The 19,372-nt window shown below is 46.0% G+C and overlaps 4 protein-coding genes across 9 annotated transcripts; 1 reads left to right on the top strand and 3 right to left on the bottom strand.

Moving 5' to 3' along the window:
• Positions 1-3,035: 3,035 nt before the first annotated feature.
• Positions 3,036-5,999, bottom strand: LOC6592120 (RNA-binding protein FUS). Of its 4 annotated transcripts, none has more exons than XM_002016810.2 (6): positions 5,399-5,999; positions 4,881-5,309; positions 4,625-4,811; positions 4,346-4,561; positions 4,090-4,262; positions 3,036-4,014 (listed from the first exon to the last, which is right to left on the bottom strand). In XM_002016810.2, exons 1-6 carry the CDS (start codon positions 5,712-5,714, stop codon positions 3,965-3,967), a joined length of 1,371 nt encoding a protein of 456 aa, XP_002016846.1. In that variant the 5' UTR covers positions 5,715-5,999; the 3' UTR covers positions 3,036-3,964. The 4 variants fall into 4 exon arrangements, with proteins under 4 accessions (XP_002016846.1, XP_026850742.1, XP_026850740.1 ...); XM_026994941.1 differs by having other exon boundaries at positions 4,881-5,291; XM_026994939.1 differs by having other exon boundaries at positions 4,625-5,309.
• Positions 6,000-6,581: 582 nt separating this feature from the next.
• LOC6592119 (C2 domain-containing protein 5) lies at positions 6,582-14,382 on the top strand. Of its 2 annotated transcripts, none has more exons than XM_026984328.1 (10): positions 6,582-6,835; positions 6,906-7,207; positions 7,271-7,616; positions 7,981-9,653; positions 10,928-11,267; positions 11,326-12,462; positions 12,525-12,612; positions 12,963-13,352; positions 13,426-13,698; positions 13,766-14,382. In XM_026984328.1, the coding sequence occupies exons 1-10, from the start codon at positions 6,672-6,674 to the stop codon at positions 13,826-13,828; spliced, it is 4,776 nt and encodes a 1,591-aa protein (XP_026840129.1). In that variant the 5' UTR covers positions 6,582-6,671; the 3' UTR covers positions 13,829-14,382. The 2 variants fall into 2 exon arrangements, with proteins under 2 accessions (XP_026840129.1, XP_026840132.1); XM_026984331.1 differs by having other exon boundaries at positions 6,585-6,835; positions 9,352-9,653.
• On the bottom strand, positions 14,143-16,010 carry LOC6592118 (golgin-84). Of its 2 annotated transcripts, XM_026984332.1 has the most exons (3): positions 14,681-16,010; positions 14,392-14,617; positions 14,143-14,315 (listed from the first exon to the last, which is right to left on the bottom strand). In XM_026984332.1, the coding sequence occupies exons 1-2, from the start codon at positions 16,005-16,007 to the stop codon at positions 14,403-14,405; spliced, it is 1,542 nt and encodes a 513-aa protein (XP_026840133.1). In that variant the 5' UTR covers positions 16,008-16,010; the 3' UTR covers positions 14,143-14,315; positions 14,392-14,402. The 2 variants fall into 2 exon arrangements, with proteins under 2 accessions (XP_026840133.1, XP_002016844.1); XM_002016808.2 differs by having other exon boundaries at positions 14,143-14,617.
• Positions 16,011-16,451: 441 nt separating this feature from the next.
• LOC6592117 (tRNA modification GTPase GTPBP3, mitochondrial) lies at positions 16,452-19,243 on the bottom strand. Its single transcript, XM_002016807.2, has 4 exons — positions 18,853-19,243; positions 18,236-18,743; positions 17,580-18,158; positions 16,452-17,523 (listed from the first exon to the last, which is right to left on the bottom strand). Exons 3-4 carry the CDS (start codon positions 18,072-18,074, stop codon positions 16,537-16,539), a joined length of 1,482 nt encoding a protein of 493 aa, XP_002016843.1. The 5' UTR covers positions 18,075-18,158; positions 18,236-18,743; positions 18,853-19,243; the 3' UTR covers positions 16,452-16,536.
• Between the last annotated feature and the right edge of the window lie 129 nt (positions 19,244-19,372).

Here is a 19,372-nt window from a genome sequence, read left to right as displayed (position 1 = left end):
TTTACCTTATATTAAAAGTATTAAAATGCAGACCATTGATCAGAAGTATTACAGTCTACCGTCAAATTGACAACACCAAATAAGAGTAAGAGTGAGGCAGTGATTCTCTGATATTGAGAGAATTAAAATACATTTTCCATAAACCATTTTCATATGGATACTACACCGCACTGTATTTAACTTAGTTACCATAAAGATTTAACTACATATTGCTCTTTGTATTCTGCAATATTCTTTCTTTGTGCCTAGATCTGGCAACGACTTCTTTCCGACATCTCAAGACTTCAAATCCAGGGAATATTGCCAAAAATTAGGTCAATGTCTGAACTTCTGGAAGCCAAATATATTCTTCGATGATATATGTATTTTCATAGAGCACCTTAAATTGGAACACAATGCATATGAGTATATTTTTTTATAATTAAATCTGAATAAATACATATCATGAATAAAATCAAATGTTTTGTTTGTATAATTTTATTTATTTTTTTATAGCACCTTAATCACGTTTCACGTTTTATATTTGAGCTAAGCTCAGAACGCATTGAAAATGGTTAAAGTTGTTCTAACGATAGTTTTCTTTATTATTTATTTTACTCCAAATTATTAAAAAAAAAAATAATAATTTTTAAGGGAAATTTGTAGACGGTATTCGCGACACAGAAATTTCTTTTTAGCTCTAGCGAACGCATAGATGCATTTCAATTTTTTTGTTTTATCTTACTAAAGTAATGTTTATTAACGAACTCAAAATGCATATAAAATTGGAAAAACTGTCCTATAGTTCTTTTTATTCGGACTCAAAATTACCAGGAAATATATGATTTTTAAGAGCTGATTATAGACGGAATTCGCGGCACAAAGAAGTACTTAAGGTACCCATTCAAAGTTTGCTTAAAACTGCATTTCACTTAAATTTCCTTGTTAGAGCTAGCAAACGCATTGATTTTTATATTTTGTATAGTCTTATTAAAGTATATAGGGTTCCGCAGATCGCTGATATATATATGTATTCGCTCCGGTTTCGGTTTTTTTTTTTTTTATTCAGCCTTTTCATTACTTTTGTACTTTGCTGAAAAAAAATCATTAAAAGTTTGCATTTAATTGCATTTAATTATATTCTGGTTGTTGCCATTTTTGTAAACGCTTTTATTAAATCAAATAAAAATTAAACAAATAATAGAATAATTTAAATCAAATCATTTGACATAAAAACGTGAAATAATTGTTGGTATCTGATTTCTATATATGTATAAAATAAAATATATATGTCATTAACAAATGGTTATCTTTCTCCAATCTCTTAACATTTCAGTTGATATTTGGATTCTGTCTTCGACTTACTGACATCTTCTCTTATTATTCTGTATCATTTCTTTATAGCAATTCAAGTTTTTGAGAGCATTATTGCTCCGATTGCACATGAACGTGACCAAATGGGTTCAGTTCTTGGTATAAATTCATTTATTATAAATTCGTTCAATTTCGAACATTTAATATTTCAAAACTAGAGTGATTCCTTTTATGACTAGAATTTGTATTGTATTTAAAATGGACTTCAGTTCTTGCTTTATTTTTGTGGAGACTTTGGTCTCTTGGGTTGGAATATCATTCAGTCTTTTCGATATTTAATCATATATAAATTTGCATCACCTTTGCCTGGCCTTTGTAAGGGCTAAATCAATTATTCGGCTTGCTTTTTTGTAAACTATAACAAACAAAATCATCGGATACATAAACAAAAATATAATAACATAAAAGTGCAACATTGAAAACAAAATATTTCATATTTTCAGTTTTTGTTGGTTTTTGTTTTGTTTTGGTATTTTGTTACTTGTCATTTTTCATTGTGTTGTGTTTGTTTTAATATTACCACCATTGACAAATCCATTCTTGTTCGTTTCCTTCACACTTGATATGCGGTATTTAAACGCTATCAACGCTATTTTGTTAACTTTGCTTTCTCATTCCTGTAAAAAAACAACTAAATGCTACAGTTTATATGGTTAAGTGCGGCAAAAAGGGCCGAACTTTGAGATTAATGCCGAACTCAGCAGCTGCTTTACTTCTTAGGTAAAAAAATATATGGAACAGTATAGATCACAGATCACAATCTTTAAAATCGGACAAACATAATCAAATAAAACTTAGGCGTACGAGTATTTTTGTTTTTTTTTTAATGCTTGCTGAGTTCTTCATGAGCTAAAAAATGTTTTGTATATATGTAGTATATTGTTTGGCTTCAATCTTAACTTACCAAAGAATGATTAAATAGATTTTATATTCGTTTGTTTGTACTTAAAGCTTTCTCGATTGTCAATCTCACACGATTCAGATTTTTATCTAATTGAATGGGTTTTCAGAATAATCAGAAATTTAATCGCGACACTAGGGACTGAATCGTAGAACATTTCAAAGCGTATAGTATTATCTTTCTTTTCTTTCATTTCAGATTTGACTTTTTTGTGGTAAGTTCTTGTGGCTCTGGTATACTTTTTTGCACTTGAGTTTTCTTTTGCTTGATCTCAATATATATATACTTTTTTTGGTAAATACTTAATACTTGAGTGTATTTCGTTATCTCTGATAAGTCTTTGATTTGTATGCTTGTAGTTTTTCTGCGCTGCTTCGCTTCGTGAATATTTCAGTCTTTTCTTTTCTTTTTTTTAAGTGTTTCTTTGCACTCAATATTTGTATTTTTTTGTTGGTTTCTTTTTAGCTTATTTATTTAAACAGAATAGTATATAGTATTTTTTTTTTTGAAATAATAATATGTACGTGTAAATAAGATTAATGCATTACACACATTTTTGAACATTATTTTATTGACTTTGATAATTGTTATGATTTTTGCATCTTTTGCTAATATATTTGTTTGTATATTTCGTCACTTTTCCTCGGGCTTATTTAATAAGAGTTACATATAGTTACGTGCTTTTTCGGTTTGCTTAAATTGTGGCTACTGTGAAATTTTTTTGTTTTGTTTTGGGGAGAGAGGGAGAAAAAAACCCAAAAAAGAAATAAAAATTCTGGCCTTTGTCAATCTTGCAAAATCATAGCCGTTTCCAGATGATGCTTATTATTGTATGCTTTGGGGTGGTTTCAGTGTGGGTTTTGAGCTTATCAACTAAAATCTATACAACGAATAGAATATTCTTCTGTATACATGACATGACAATGACATGATTTACACTATAAATTTAGTTTTATTTCAGTTCTATCCAGTGGTTCGGATCGCGACTGTCAATGTGGTATTCTGTTTTTTTTTCAGTTGATGTAAAAAAATATGAATCTATAAACATACTTTGGTCACACACTTGAATTGTAAATTGTAAAAGAAATTAGGGGGTGGGGGGAGGAGCACATGCTATATTTTTGTGTGCTTCTTTTCAATTTTTTTTAGGCTGGAGCACATGGCTCCGTTTGTCCACTAACAAAACATTAAACAACAGAGGGGCAATTGAGATCGATTTTCATCGATTCAGCTGCTGAGGCGGATGCGGGGGGATTCGAGGAAGGAACAACGCAAAAATACAATCGGGGGAGAAATTTGATTCGATTCGGTTAAGGGTAGAAGATTATGGAAAGAGACGCAGCAACATGGTTGGTTGGTTGTTTATGCTTAATTTCTAAGAAAAGAAGAACTTTATCCTTACGTCTACAGTTATATATGTTATATGTGTGTGTGTGTGTTTTGGGTGTGAGTGTGTGTGTTGGTATTGTATTATATATTATATATAGCAAATTAATTATGCATTAAACATATACTTCCTTCCTTCATTCCCTCCTGTTATAATCGTATATGATTTCTGTTTGCTACTTTGTTGTTTCTGCCCTAAAATTCCCTTTTTTTGTATTTGGTTACTTGACCGCCCATCATCGGAGCACGCGCAGCGTTCTTTTGCTCTGTCTGGTTGGTGTCTGGCCACTAGGGTTGCGGGTGAGGAGACGGGTATGCGGTTGTCTAGTAGTAAGCGGCGGCATTCGAATAGTTCTGCGAATAGGCCTGCGAGTCTGCAAGATGAGAAAGAGACACGGAAAAACAACGGGGATGATGGAGGATACAAGCAGCGAGGGCAGTCCACATACCATAGCCTGCATAGGCTCGCTCATCGTAGGCAGCGGCGCTCTGCTGTCCATGCTGGCTGTAGTCCGTCTGGCCAGTCGCATTATAATCCACAGCCGTTGATCCGTACTGCTGGCTGTAGTCTTGGCTGTACGACGGATAGCGTGTATCCTGCTGTGCGGCATAGCCCGTCGAGCTACACGGAAACAACCAAAAAGTGTATTAGAATAGGTCTTAAATTAATTAGAAGACGTCTAAAGTCTAGAGGAAGACACCCACTTGTAGCTCTGATACTGGCTCTGATCGTACTCGGCGCTATGGGTGGCATAGCTGCTGCTGGCCGGCGCACTTGTTTGAGATGTGTGCGCTGCATAGCTGCTGCTGCTCTGGCCGTAGCCATTGTAGCCCTGCTGCGAGGTCGATGTGCTATAGCTGCTCTGCGCATACGGATCGACCTGCTGTGTCTGGTCGTGGGTCTGATAGCCGCCATGGTGGCTGCAGCGTAGAAACATTGGGCGTTAGTATAATTTTTCGGGGATTCCCTGATGTTAGTACTACCTTTGAGCAGATGAATGATGGCTGGGGGCCGAGCCGTAGGATGACTGCGATGCCATGCCGCCACCGCCGCCGCCCATGTGCTGTTGAGAGTTATGATACTTGGGTGTCATGGGTCGCTGGCCGTAAGGACCACCCTCATAGCGTCCACGCTTTGGACCAGGACCACCAGGTGCGCCGCGTTTGAGAGCTGGTACCGGTGCAATTTGTGTATTGGGATTATGTGCCTGATGGTGATGCATGGGTGGCCGACTCATACCTTGATTGTACCCGCCTCGGCCACGGGGTGCGCCACGTCGTGGCATTTGTCCGTGATCGCCCCCAGGACCGCCGCCCATGGAGTTGCTGTGATGGGAATGCGGACCACCGTACATGCCGCCGCCGCCTCCACTGCCATTCATATGGGGATTGTAACCACCGCCGCGACCGCGTCCACTGAAAAGACCGCCACGTCCACGACCGCGTCCCAGGTATGGGGGAGGTCCGCCTCCTCCTCCTCCACCACCATTGCTGCCTGGAGCACTGCTGCTATGTGAGTTGTTGGACACAGATGCTGGCGCCGCGGCCTGGGAATCTGTGGTCTCCTGCTCTCCGGCGGCTTCGCTGACCTGTGCCTCGCCAGGCGCCGCTGTTGTGGGCACGGGCGACACCGTCTTGTTGTTGTCGGCACCTGTGTGTTGTTTGGGAGCTGCTTACGACCGTATAAATAGGGGTTTACATTGTGTTCATAATGCTCTAAGAGGAGTTTGATCTATCCTATCAGGGGGGTGCACTTACGTTGTTGGTACATGGGCGGACGTCCGCCTCGCATACCCATTGGAGCGCCGCCGCGGGGCTGGAAACCGCCGCGTCCTTGGTAGCCCATCCCACCTCTGGGTCCACGCATGCCGCGTGGAGGACCCGGCATCATTCCCTGCATTCCCGGCGGTCCTCCGCCCATTCCGCCGCGCATTCCACCCATAAAGTGACCGCGACCACCGCGCCCACGACCACGGTCGAATCCGCCGCGCATGGGAGCACCTCCTCCGCGTCCCCGAAAGCCCCCGCCACGTGGGCCACCGACCGACGGAGAAGATACTTGGGCTCCTTCCATGCTCCTCGTCTACCAATTATTTTATTATCACACAAAAACACCAGCACTGGGACGCACACACACAGTCACACGCAGAAACACACACACACAGTCGCGGGACTCGGACGGCACACTGCAGCAGCACGAATGAGAGAAGAAGAAGAACAGAAATGCCGGAGATGCGATTCCAAGAGTTTTATATCATGCAACTTGGATAATGGAGCTCTCTCGTATCGCTCTTATGTGCTGCAGCACACTATAATCACTTTTCTCAATCTTTTATCTGTACTAACTTATTTAACTAAACATATTTGGGACTCTGAAGCGCGTTTTAGTCTGCAGTTTTGGTGAAAAAATATGGCGGCGACTATTGATTTTTGTTGTAGTGATGCCACACTTTCGCGATATGCATTTCAATAGTATCGGCATTAATACGATAATAATTTTATAATTAATTAAACGAGTCTTTTCCTGAGCTAGCCAGCCAAGCAACGGCTAACATGTGTTAGTATAACAAACACAATATGTTCTCACAAAAATAAGTGATTATAAGTTTGATTATAAATAAGTGATGCATTGTTTTGTTTGGTTTCTGTTGTCTCTTGTGATTTCAGTGTATTTTAATGTATGGGCGCACGCGTGTTTTGGAATTGCTGGCATTTGTAGCATACTTCATTGTCGGCTTCGGGTATCACCACTAACCATACAGTATGTATGTATAATACGATAGTATGTATGTATACTGTATGGTTAGTGGTATCACATAGTCTTGTTTATTTTAGTGTATTGTTAGTGGTATAGTGTCATACGACCATGTGCAATTATACTCCCATCTCTATAGCGTTGCATGTGGTATTTAGTCAGTTCCCGATGGCAGCCACACTAATAACTAGGAAAATGGAAAACACAAGTTAAAGAAAATAGATTGGCAGATTTAGCAACAAATTGGTGAAAAGGACGAGAGAGCGACGTGACAAGATGCCTGGCAAAGTGGGTGTGAAAATCAAGGCGGCACGCAATTTGCCTGTCATGGACAAGAGCAGTGAAACGACGGATGCGTTTGTGGAAATAAAGCTAGCCTCGGTGACCCACAAGACGGACGTGTTCCGCAAGAGCCTGAATCCCACATGGAACACAGACTGGTGTGTTATGAAGCCCTCCCCCCCATCAATGTATCATCATAATCACCTGTGTGTCCTCTCATGTTTCAAGGTTTCGCTTCGAAGTGGATGATGCAGAACTGCAGGATGAGCCCCTGCAGATACGACTGATGGACTACGACACGTATTCGGCCAACGATGCCATTGGCAAGGTGAACATTAGCTTGAATCCCCTGTGCCTGGAGAGCTCTAGTCAGGCAGCGCACGGAAAGGGCACTGTCCTCTCCGGTTGGATACCAGTCTTTGACACAATGCACGGAATACGTGGCGAGATCAATGTGATAGTCAAGGTGGATCTTTTCTCGGATGTCAACAAGTTTCGTCAAAGCTCCTGCGGAATCCCTTTCTTCCACTGTGTGTACTTTTCTGAGTCTTCGATTTCTTAAAATTCAAATCACCTTTCCGTTTCTTTTGCAGCCCAATGTGTCCCTTTCGGGTATCGCGCCCAGGTTATACACGGTTTTGTCGAAGAGCTGGTGGTCAACGACGATCCGGAGTATCAATGGATTGACAAAATACGCACACCACGCGCCTCTAACGAGGCCCGCCAAGTCGTCTTCTTGAAGCTTTCCGGCCAGGTGCAGCGTAAAATGGGCCTGAAGGCCATCAATATGGGGGCCAATGCAGTGATTGGCTATACGCAATGCTTTGACCTCGAGGGCGATGTGGGTGTGGTGGCCCGCGGCGTGGGGACAGCCGTCACCCTGATCAAGGACACCAGCAGCAGTCAGCCAAGCAGCGCAGATGTAGTGCTAATAGAGGAGTGAGTATTTCACACAGAGAACTGTCCATTGGATATGGATACCAAGTTATTTTTTCCTTGGAATCCATACGAAAAAAAAAGTATTTTTAAGTGTTTTAATCTTCGTTTCGTAGTCGTTTTGTAGGTGCGAGAAATGTGCCAATTTCCAACAATGTTCTAAAGCAATTCTTCTCTTCTCTTGAACATTCTTTACCCCACACCAAAATCAAATCTTCGATAATGGTTCATCCTCTCTAAATCTCTTTGTAAAAACCTCGCTCCTTGTCGTATCGTTTTGCACGCACCAAATATCGTTGTTGTTTTCTTTGTCGTATCGTATTTTGTGTTTTAAAATGCATCTCCACGCTCCACCATCTACGAGTAGAGTGGCTCAAAAGTATCTCGACTTTCTCAACTGTGCGGGGGCCAGCAGTTACAGTCTTCCGTTGTCCGGACGGTCGCCTCAATTTCGTCTCAACATATTCCGGCAGCCCAGCTCGGTGTCCACTCCGGCCGCGGCAGCAGCAGCGGCAGCAACGTTGTTCTATCTGGAAAGTGGCAGCAGTGACACGGAGGATGCGGATCTAATGCAGAATCTCATCAGGCAGGAGGACGAGCGAGGCGAGCGGTGCCGGGAGAAGAAGCTCAGGCATCGAATGCACCGCCTGACCCTCTCCTCGCGCAACGTCTTCAGCGAGAAGTATGCCACGCTGATCAAGCGCATCGAACCGAAGATACCCGAGAATGCCACCCAATCGCTGAGCAGCATCTTTGGCGGCAGCGGAGGAGCAGCAACGGCCCCGCCCAGCTTTCGTCAGCGGCGTCGCAGGTCGCGCTTGCCTATGGCCGCGCTGAAGGCCAGTCCCCCGAACATTGTGCGCTCCATAAGCAACGATACGGGGGTACGTCCTGGCCATTTGGCAGCCAGCCAAAGCTTTCTGACTGTCCCGGGACTGACGGAGTTTCAGGAGAATACGCGCTCAGCCCCCGATCTGCCAGTGGAGCTGAAGAGCGGCCGCTCTTCCACGTACTCCACTGATTCGGAAGAGTCATTGCAAATGGCCTTGTTGCCACCTGATAGCAACGGGGAAGAGTCCCTGGATGAAGGGAATCTGCAGGACAACTGGATTAGACCGGGAGAGACCCGCAGCTGCGAGAATAGCCAGCCCGATCTGGGACCCAAGCACCACAACTTGCTGGAGGACTTGAAGAGCTTCTCGCGACGCTTTCAGCAGTTGATGCACATGAAGCCGAAGATTAGCGAGCTCGAGCTGAAGCCCAAGCATCCATCCTTCACGCTCTCCCTGGAACGGAAGCCGTACTACAGTTCACATCCGGAACTGCCGACCTGCTGCAACGATGAGGGTTGGCTGGGATCCAGCCTGAATACATCCTCCTCCATGCTGCAGTTGAATCATTTGCCCAGCTACGAGAAGATCATGCAGCGAAGTGTTTCATTCAATCATTTAGCCACAGGCACGGAAGCAGCAGAACCTCCTGCACCGCCGAACACGTTGCTGCTGAATGCACCAGAGCTGCGTGTTTGCCCCTCGACACCCACACCCCAGACACCCACAAAGTCCGAGCTACTAGTCCCCTCCTTTGATTATAATAATCCTTTTGTTATTGGTGCCCAATTAGATCATTCTGTAAATATCTCTAATAGTACTAACCTTAGTAACAACAATAATGAATCATCATTGCTTGCTCCATTTGCCATCAAACAACAACTACCACGACAACGACAACAACCTAGGTCCAGTACTGACATCCAACAGCAGGCAGTTGCAGGATCAGGAGCAGGAGCAGGAGCAGGTGCAGCCGTAGCTCAAGCCACACCACCACCAGGAACGCCAGCAAGTTGGCGCCTACCCTCGCCGGTGAACAGCAGTCGCCTTAAGATGACGCCCAGTCCGTCCAAAAGTGGGATATCGGCTGCAACGAATGCTGATAGTGCTTCCACGTCGACCGCATCGACGGCCACCACAATGGTGCCGGCCACCGTTGGAGAGATTTGTCGTCGTTCCTCCGACTCCGATCTGAGTGTCACGCCCAAAGGTATGTCCGGGGACAGTCACTGGGGGACTACTTCTAGTTAAGGCTTTAGCTAAGGCTCTAGGATAAGCATTCCCCATAAGTCCACCTTCCACCTGCCACCTACTGCTGCTGCTGCCCCTTGTGTGTGTTTGGTCTGTCTTTGAGTAACCGATAAAAACGATAAACGTCTCTTTCAACGTTCTCTCTTTGCGTCTGCTGCTGCACTCCACCAACACAGGCATAGCCTTTACATTCCTTCATCGCAAGCGTAAGTAGCTGTGACTCTCTGCCTAACACTCTCTCGATGTCCATTCTCGATGTTAATTGTGTGTCGTCTAAGTGTGCCTCTGCCTGCCTCTCTACCTCTCACTGTATCTGTATATCTCTCTCTCTCTCTGGTTGTTCATTGTGCTCTCCTCAATCCTTACTAAAGCTGTCTCTTGCGATTCTTTCATCCGTTCATTCGATGTACTGCCATATATATTTTTCCCTAAACTAAGATATTTTAAGGGATTATTTGCCTTAATGTAACAAATGGGACTGTATAGTGATCAATTTCAAATGCAAATCCTTTAGCTGTGAAGCTCTCTCGCGTGTTGGATAACACGGATACAGATGTGATGCCTCATACAACATTTTTTAGGACGTTGACCTGCAATGATTGCTTGTTACGCAGTCTACTTCTAGACCAACCAACCGATGGGCGCTTCCGCATAGCGCGTGATATGTAACTGAATGTACAGACATGCAGGAAATATATATGTTCGACTAATGGTCGAGGAAAATCAGAACTAAACTAAACTAAAAGATCTAAGCATGCATCAACAATTACACAAATGAATACCAATTACGGGAAAGGTATGTTAGGATTAGTCCCTTGAGGAGAGGAAGGGAATTAGTGATAGATATCAGGTGTTACATGATTATAATCCAAGCATACGAACTGAATACCACGAAAGGTATAAAGTTTCAATAGAAACATTTTGGTAATTTAAAATCTCTCCCTACATAAAAGTAATGAAAAGAACAGATTATAACTATCCTGATACGTGTAGATCTTAACGAATGTACAGTTTATGAACCAATAAACGATTTAGGGATAAAACTTTCATTAATTGCATACATATCCCAACCATTTCTGAGAATCCGATTCTTTAGACTTAAGATAACTCTGTAAATATATACATAAATGTATTCTATGTGTCAGCCTTTGCTCCTTGGTTCCAAATGGTTATAGTCTGATATTTAAGCGATATTTCATTGATCTTTGGCTCTTTTTAATATGCAATTCACAGGAAACTCAATTTGCGTGGCCAGCGAGCGTCTGGTGGCCGCCACGGCGATGATGCGTCTAACGCAGCCCGCTGTTGGGACCAAGGCCGGCACCGCTGCGGATAGCCTGGATATGCTGGAGTATCCCTTTCTGACCATGACAAAATACCCAACGGGCTTCATCCTCCACCTGGGGGCGACGGTGGCGGCCAGTTCGGTCAAGCTGTTGGAGCGAGTGCCTAATCCGGATGAGCCGGAAGTGCGGGACAGCTGGTGGACGGAGCTGCGCATGGAGATCCGTTCGCATGCCCGCTCCCTGGGCTGTAATGTGGTCCTGGGCTATGCTGAGACCACCACCATATCGTAAGAGATCTCTCACCTACCTCTCCATAAATAATCCTCATGCTTTGAGTGCTTGCAGCGACGACGTCTGTGTTTTGTCTGCCACTGGAACTGCTGCCGTCATCAACATGGTGTTCAATCGCTCGGTCTCGCAAACCGATCTGTACGCCATGGCGAAGGCGACGACGGGAAATGCCATGACGAATTCCCTGGAGGAGCGCGAGGCAAATGGCAGCAGCAGCGGGGAGCCGAGTGCTAGCAAGGACAACGGCTCGGTGGGCACCGGCAACAGTTCGGGGGGCAAGCGTTACGGCATGCCACCGCTAAATGGACCGCGCAACGCCTGCGCCATCTGCCACATACCCTACAACCTCAGTTCTGTGCCGTTCAATGTGAAGATGAAGAAGTGCGCCATATGCCGGAAGGGACGCGTGCCAGATGTCCTGCTGGCAACGCTCGAGGTGCCCGAGTACATGCAGGTCACGGGGCGCGGATGCTTCATGCAGGCCCAGGTGGTGCGCGCCAAGCGGGATCTGCGGGCCGAGCTGAATGCTAAAGAGATATCCGATGGTCTGCCATTTCTCGAGTACGAACTGCATCGCGTGCTGATCAACAAGCTCAAGGCCAAGGGCATGAATGCCATCTTCGGACTGCGCACCCAGGTGGCTATTGGTGAGCGCATGATAGCGTTGATAGCCACGGGCACGGCACTCTTCCTCACGGCCCTGCCGGTGCCACAGGTGCCGAAAATTGTGGCCGGCAACTCGTGGACGGACAAGCAGAAGCTGAATGAGTTGCAGAAGAAATTGCAGGAGACGTTCGAGCGCAATCAGGAGATCTATCAGCTGAAGAGCATGGACCCCGACTTGGCTGCAAATGCGGCAACGGCAACGGCAGCCGGAGCCTCTGGTGGCGCCGCTGGCGATAAGCAGTCGGACACAGACGACTCCGACGAAGAGGAAATGAACGAAATCGATTTGAATTGCGGAAACAAAGAGCTCTGTGTCCTGGAGGTGGATGATATAGAGGATCTGGAGATCATATCGCTGCTCATGGAACCGTATCCCCCAGAGGGCTTCCACGTGGTCAACACACAGCAGGTGCCGGGTATGCTCGAAATGGACACGGTAAAGAGTCTACAGATGTTCACACAAGTGTGGCGGGCGCGTCTTGAGGTTGGGCAGAATGTCAATGGGTTCCCCAAGCACTTTCAGCGGTGAGTGTAGGGATTTCCCCCCTGTTAAACGTGCCCACTAAATCTGGCTCTCTTTTCCACAGTCTGCTGCAGACCATCTACTTCAAGTTGCGCACCATGATACCCTGTGCCATCTGCGATCTACGCTTCAGGCTGGAACTACCCGAGACGGTGCGTAAGAGTAAAACCAATATAAAGATGTTGCATGAGAGACGATACCAAAAAACTGTTTTATGCGGGGTTTTTCGTGATGCCCCGCTGACAGAGGGTGCTTGCTGGGTTTCAATTCTCTCTTCACCTATGCTTTTTCTCTGAAAGCGGACCGTCAGTCCCTAGAACCCAATAGCAAATTATGCACAGTTTTTGGTGAAGCGCACAAAAGAGAATTGAAGTACAAGTACACCGCGCGCCTAGAAAATTGAAATGGAATATGTTTCTGATGCAATATCTTGGTATTTCATGGTCTTTGGGAAGATCAATACTCTTTTCACATAAAACTACATATATTTATATGGCTGTAGGATCAAATCCAACTTCTGGTCACTGGCATGGCCATGGGACTGAGCGATGCCAACAAAATGAAATACCGTCGACGACCGGTGCAACAGCTTCAGCAGCAGAACGGCTTCCACGAGGCCGCCACAATAGTGCACGCAGCTCATTCGCAGCCAGAGCTGGCGAATGGCAAACGAATGCTGCAGGAAGAGGATTACATTTTCCCCCTGGACGAGGATCAAATGGTGGATACACCGACACCGACCAGCACGGCCATACCGCCGTTTGGCATGAGCTCGTTCAAAGTGCGCAAAACATCGCCTTCACGGCTCGGCAATCTGTCGTCGGGAGTGCCGCCGTCCTCCACAGGAGTCAAGTCGCTGAACTTGGGTGGATCAGTCTCCAGGAATCGATATGTAAGTCTGGAGCCATTGGAGATGCTAGTGGTAGCTAAACAGCATGCTTGACCTCTTCCTTTCTTTGACACAGTTCCCCTTGCGCGATCGCTATGGAGTGGATTTGACGCCGCTGAGTTTCATACCCGGCGGCCGCATCGAAAAGTATTTGGGTAACTTGAACTTCTTCTTCATCAGGGAGAGCACTTCCATACGGGAGATTGGCGGCATTAGTGGATTTGTCCATGGGTTCATCACCGAACTGCTGGCAGTGGTGCGTGCACACATAGCATCTTTGGGGGGCAACGCAATGGTCTCCTTCTACATCACCGAACTAATATTGTTCGATAATCAGCACAAGAATCAGGTAAGCAGACAGCCACTACCGCTCAAGCTATTGCCAGCTCTGTTTAACTCTTCTTTGTCTTGTTTAGGGCCAGTGTTTGATTAGCGTCGGTGGCGATGCCGTTTATGTGAGCTATTATTCTGATGACTGATATAAGCGCCTGAGGGGCATCTAGCGTTCGTTCTACGCGAATCGCCCCAAAAGCCTTTATTACTGATGCCAACTCTCTCTGTTCGTCTCTCTATTTACTTCCGCGTTAAACCAATGCAAACCAATCACATTTATCAAGTACTTACAGCTCTCTCTATATATTGAGATCTTTAGTGGATGGATAGTGGAAATTCTGTATGCAATATTTGAACTGTGACGAAACGTTCTTTTACTTAACTTAGTAGTGTGAATTTTTTGGCCCTTGTTATAATTGTTTGCTTAAAAATGTTGTTAGTGTTTAAACAACAATCGCGATTTCTGTACATAGTGGATGTTTATTGAATTTAGAACACGATACACACGATACAAGGATACAAATACGATATATGATATACGATACGATATATACAACTTGTTGCAACTCCGAAACATGACACTTACACTCGTACTCTTGTAGAGCCTCGTTGTATCTGTACCCCCAATTTTGGCTGCAGAGTTAAATACAATACACACACACAAATATTTGCAAATAAAGCCATTGCTCAATTAAATAGATTAACCTACCACCTTACGGCTTAATTCGGCGTCGTCGAGAGCAGCACGAACATCACCCAGAGATGCAGCAGCGCCACATAGACAATAACAGAGACACGCATCATCGGATAGCGACGCAGGAAGGTGCCCACGCGGATGCCAACCGAGTCGGCTTGGCGGAGGGCCCGCTTGAAGCGACGAGCCACACGATTATCAAACGGACTGGGATGCATCAGCACCGGGAATTGGGCCTTGACTGTGGAATGGTTTGGAAAAATTGTGATGAAAAGTCCTGATAACTGAATGAGGGGCTACCCACCATCATCTGTGCTATTCGAGAGGATTGTGTGGCGACTCCCTCTCTGGCTCTCAATCTGCACCAAATGCTGGTTCTGCTGCAGTTGCGTCTGCATGTTTTCGTACTGCAGGCGCAGAGCATTCCTCTCGCCCGTCACGCGCTCCAGCAGACCCTGGCGCTCGACCAGCGACTGTGTCAAGGCCTTCAGTCGACTCTCGTAGTCGTTCTTGGCACTGGTGTGGACCTCACCGCTGAGGCGCTGGCGCAGCTGTTGTACCTGTTGCTCCCGTTCTTGCAGGCGAGTGGCAGCAGCGGCCATCTGATTGCTAAGCTGCTGTCGCATCGAGGCTAGCTCCTGGGTGAGCATGCGCTGTTCCGATTCGGAGGTGAGACTGTATTCGCGTGCCTGTCGCAGCTCCTTGGCCAGAGACTCCTCCCGCTGACGCGCAGAGCTGAGCTCCAGTTCGCGTTGCTTCTCCTGCGCCACGTTATCCTCCAACTGCAGACGCATTTTGAGCACTTCTTCGTGGGCATGCTCCAGCTCCTGTTTTAGAGCATCGTATTCGATTTGTAGAAGACGGGTCTCGCTGTTATGGGCCTCTCCACTCGCTTCTTCTCTGGGCTTCGCCTTGAGTTCTGCTATCAGGGCATCTTTAGCCTGGAGGGCTCGCTGGGCCTTGGTGCGGTATTCGTGCAACTCGAGGCGATGCTGTTCCGTCTCCTTTGTCTGCATCTGTAGTTTGTGGGCAGCGCTCATGTATTCCTGCTGCAACTTGGCCAGATTCGTTTCCAGCTCTGAGATGGAGTGCACATACGCCATGTGTGCGGTGTGGGCCTCGTTTAGCTCGTGGACCGCCTTGTCCCGCTCTTCGGACAGTGTCTGGGCCAGGATCTCTAGCTCTTGGCTGCGCTCTTGCAGGGCCAAGTTCTCGCTGTCGTGGTTCAGCTCGTGTAGTCGCATTCGCAGCTCGTCCCGCTCGGCGGTGATCTCGTTCAAGGCGATCTTAAAGGCCGCCAGCTCATGAGTGTCCATTGCGCTGCCAAGGCTATCCGGATTCGTGGAGAAGCTGGCCGATGTGGTCATCCTTTTGCTCACAGAGGCGCCTTGATCGCTCTTCACGCTGGAAGCATTGCTGGGGCTAGCACTCGATCGCTTCGTTGGGGACAGCGTCGTCGACTTCAGGGACAAAGAGTTGGAGCTGCTGGTCATGCTCTTCTTCATGGCATTGATGGTATCCCCAGTGACCAACGCTGTCGTTTCCAGTTGCAGGGCCGTGGCCGCATTCTGGTCGATCTTGTTCAGAATGTTCTCGGCCTTATCTGCCAATCCTGTGATCCAGGATGACATTTTAAACGAAATAAATCTTGTGAAACACGTAAACAAAAATTTTATCGTATAATGTAAATATACCGATGAATAGCGAAGTTAGCCCACTTATACCCCCTTTATTTAAACTGGATACAAATAATAATAATAATCCCACTTTTAGATCCATCTTAACTTTAAAAAAGACCACGATAACTTTCACTTGAAATGAGCTAAAATTATTCAAGATTCATAATTTTCGTGGAGTGTACTTGAATACTCACTGGTCAACAATGGGTTAATGTACCCAGTCCATGATCCCTCGATTTAGATATTCGGGCTAATTTTATCCAACTGATAAATCAGTTTTCTACAAGATTGTATAATTTTAAGAACTCCTTTTTATTCGAGTGTTCGAGTATTCATGCATGATTTTACCAAACGGCTATGCCATTACAAGAATCATCGTTAAGATAGAAATTTGAATTCAAGTTCAAATACTTTTATTTTACAAATTATTGCAGACTTTGCGCTTAGGAGCTATGTACACCTTATCTATTATAATATCAAGTCATTTACCAATACAAAAGTCTTTGAATACAACGTCCAGTATGTCTTCGCAGCTGACGTGACCCGTGATGCGTTCGATGCAGCGGACAGAGTTTCGCAGCTTTGCAGCTGCAATGGCCATGTCGGGGAAAACATCTGGCTTGTAATCTCTAAGAAATATGTCGATGTTCTCAATGCACCGCTCCAGTTGTTGGCGGTAGCGCGTGTTCGTGATGCGCGGATGCTCGGCCCTTGGTGTGCCGCACAGCTCCTGCAGCTGCTGCTCGAGGGCGTTGAGAAATGTGGCCATATTGGCGGGCTTGTGGCAAGAGATGGATAGAATGCTGCTCAGCTTGTCCAGGCGATGGCACTCCTCCAGTGATAGGGTGTCGGTTTTATTGGCCACCAGCTGCACCCGCTTTCCGCTGCACAGATCCGAGGCAATATCCAATTCGTTCAGATAGCTCTCCACGTAACCAGCCACCGTTTCATTGCTGTCCAGTTCCCTCACGGCCATGGCATCGGTCAGCAGCAGTATTAAATCAGATTCGGCGAGACATTTCTTTGCTCTGGCCATCCCCTCCCGTTCTATGCTGTCCGCGGTGTTCCTCCGCAGACCGGCCGTGTCCGAAAATATCACCGGATATCCGCCAAAGTTGTGCATTGTCTCTATAATGTCGCGCGTTGTGCCCGCCTGCTCGGTCACAATTGAAACAGATCGCTGGCAGAGCAGGTTCAGCAGACTGCTTTTGCCCACATTGGGTGCTCCGATGATGACGGTACGCACACCATCCCTCAGCAGTTCGCCCTGCCGCTGATCATTCAAATGGTTGCGGATCTCGCCTCTCACAGCCTTCAGTTCCTTGGTCAACTGCAGTATGACGCCGCCCTCGATTTGCTCCTCCTCGGCAAAGTCTATGTAGGCCTCCAAGTGGGCGGCACATCGGATGAGTCGCTTGCGCCATTTGTTGTATAGGCGGCCCAGTGCTCCCATGCTCTGGAGCAGTGCCTGAAAGAGAAAGGAGTGTCAGGAAATGTTTATTCATTGTTTGCCGATAATCTCACTTGCTTCCTTTGTGCCTCCGTCTCGGCGTGAATGAGGTCCGCCAGTCCCTCGACCTCCGTTAGGTCCAGTTTACCGCCAAAGAACGCACGTTTCGTGAACTCTCCAGGCTCAGCCGGTCGCAGTCCGTCCAGGCGCCCAAGGGCATCCAACATGGCCGCTATGACGGCCAGGGAGCCGTGCACCTGAAACTCGCAAGCATCCTCGCCGGTGAAGGAGGCTGGACCAGGGAACCAGAGCAGCAGCCCCCTGTCGATCATTTCCTTGCTGATGGGATGGAAAAACGACTTTAGGTACGCCTGCCGGGCCTTGGGCTCATAATCGTTGCATCCAACGATGGCGCGCAGCGCCCTCTTTGTCTGTGGACCGGATACGCGTATCACGGAAACGCCGCACTTGACGTGGCCCGAGCTGAGGCTGTATATGGTGCAACCGCTACTGGCATATCGCCGAAAGCTGCTGCAAAAGCTGTTTGAAATGTTCCGGAGAAGCGCCATACAAGAACCACAATTATTATTTATTTTGTTGGGGGTTTAAGTTACCATCAGTGTTACCGCGGACCCATTGATAAAATATACCGTCTGACATTCAGAAATATACCAAAATATATCGTCTCATTTTCAAAATATACCGTCTCATATACCATAAATATACTCACGAGTTACCCCAGTTCCATCATACATATTCCTCGTTTTAAATTTAAAATTTAAAAACAATCAACGCGCAAACTTGTTTGAGTCATGAATCGTACTTTCCCGGGAAGAAATATTTTTTTTATAGGAAGGCCTCGTTTCAATAGCCCTTGTTCAGGTTCTAGCATTACAGTAAATTTAGATTTCGTTGATTTAGGTCCGTAGTTGTCCTAATATCGGCTATCGGCTGTGACCGATGTTCCCCTTTTCTTCTTACTTTTCTGTTCGTTTTTCTATTTTTTTGGGAATTGTTTTCCTTCTGGACCCTCGGCGTGGTGAGGGTTTGACTTTTGGCAACCGTGTCGGCTTAGATGGGTTCTTGCGTTTCAAACGACGCCAGTATTCAAAGTCCCTGGGACCTTTGATGGGCATATGGGGTATATTCCGCGGACCACGTATTCGCGAGAGCAGAAGTGGGATCGGCGGCAAATAGGTGCACCGAGCCAGTTGGCCCACAAAGGCAAACAGTGACATCTGCAAAGTTGTAAGATATCAACAGTAAAGCTATGGATAAATTTTATTTGTGCGTCCTAAACAAGTATTGTGAAATTTAGTTTAGGATTAATTTTATGCAATAGCTTACTCTGTTTATTTCAAAGTTAGCTCAGTTGACAGTTACGAGTATCAATCGTTTTGGTTTGCCCACTGGCGAAGGAAGGCCTTGGCTTGATCGTTACAGGGCTTGGCCGTGCTAGGACGATTGATAAACGAGCGACGACCCGTAGGGAAGTTAACCCACGTTCCATCGTAGCTGCGATCTCCGTTGGCGTTGCTCTGGCTAGCACTATAATCTACAGTGCGCCTATGATTGACCTCTTCCTGCTCCCACGTGGAGCGATACTTGTTCCTCTTCTCCACGGTCAAGGAGGTGGCTACTGCAGGCTGCTGGCTTTGGCCACGGTGAACGATGTGAACCTTCTGGATGTTGGCCCGCATCAGCCCTATGCAACGGTTAAGCAAATTTCTGCAATACCTGTTTACCATTTTGTATACTTAAAATTTTTTGAAAGAAGATTCTTCGTTAAAAATCTTGTTTAAAATGATAACTACAAACTGTATACAAATTTTCTGTCTTCTCTCAACGATGATGAAAACAACACTAA

The sequence above is a fragment of the Drosophila persimilis genome, unplaced genomic scaffold (genome assembly GCF_003286085.1).
Source record: "Drosophila persimilis strain 14011-0111.01,24,50 unplaced genomic scaffold, DperRS2 tig00000000-arrow-pilon, whole genome shotgun sequence".
Taxonomy (NCBI): Eukaryota; Metazoa; Arthropoda; class Insecta; order Diptera; family Drosophilidae; genus Drosophila; species Drosophila persimilis.
Note: the sequence above shows the minus strand (reverse complement) of the source record. Positions and strands in the feature narration are given on the sequence as shown.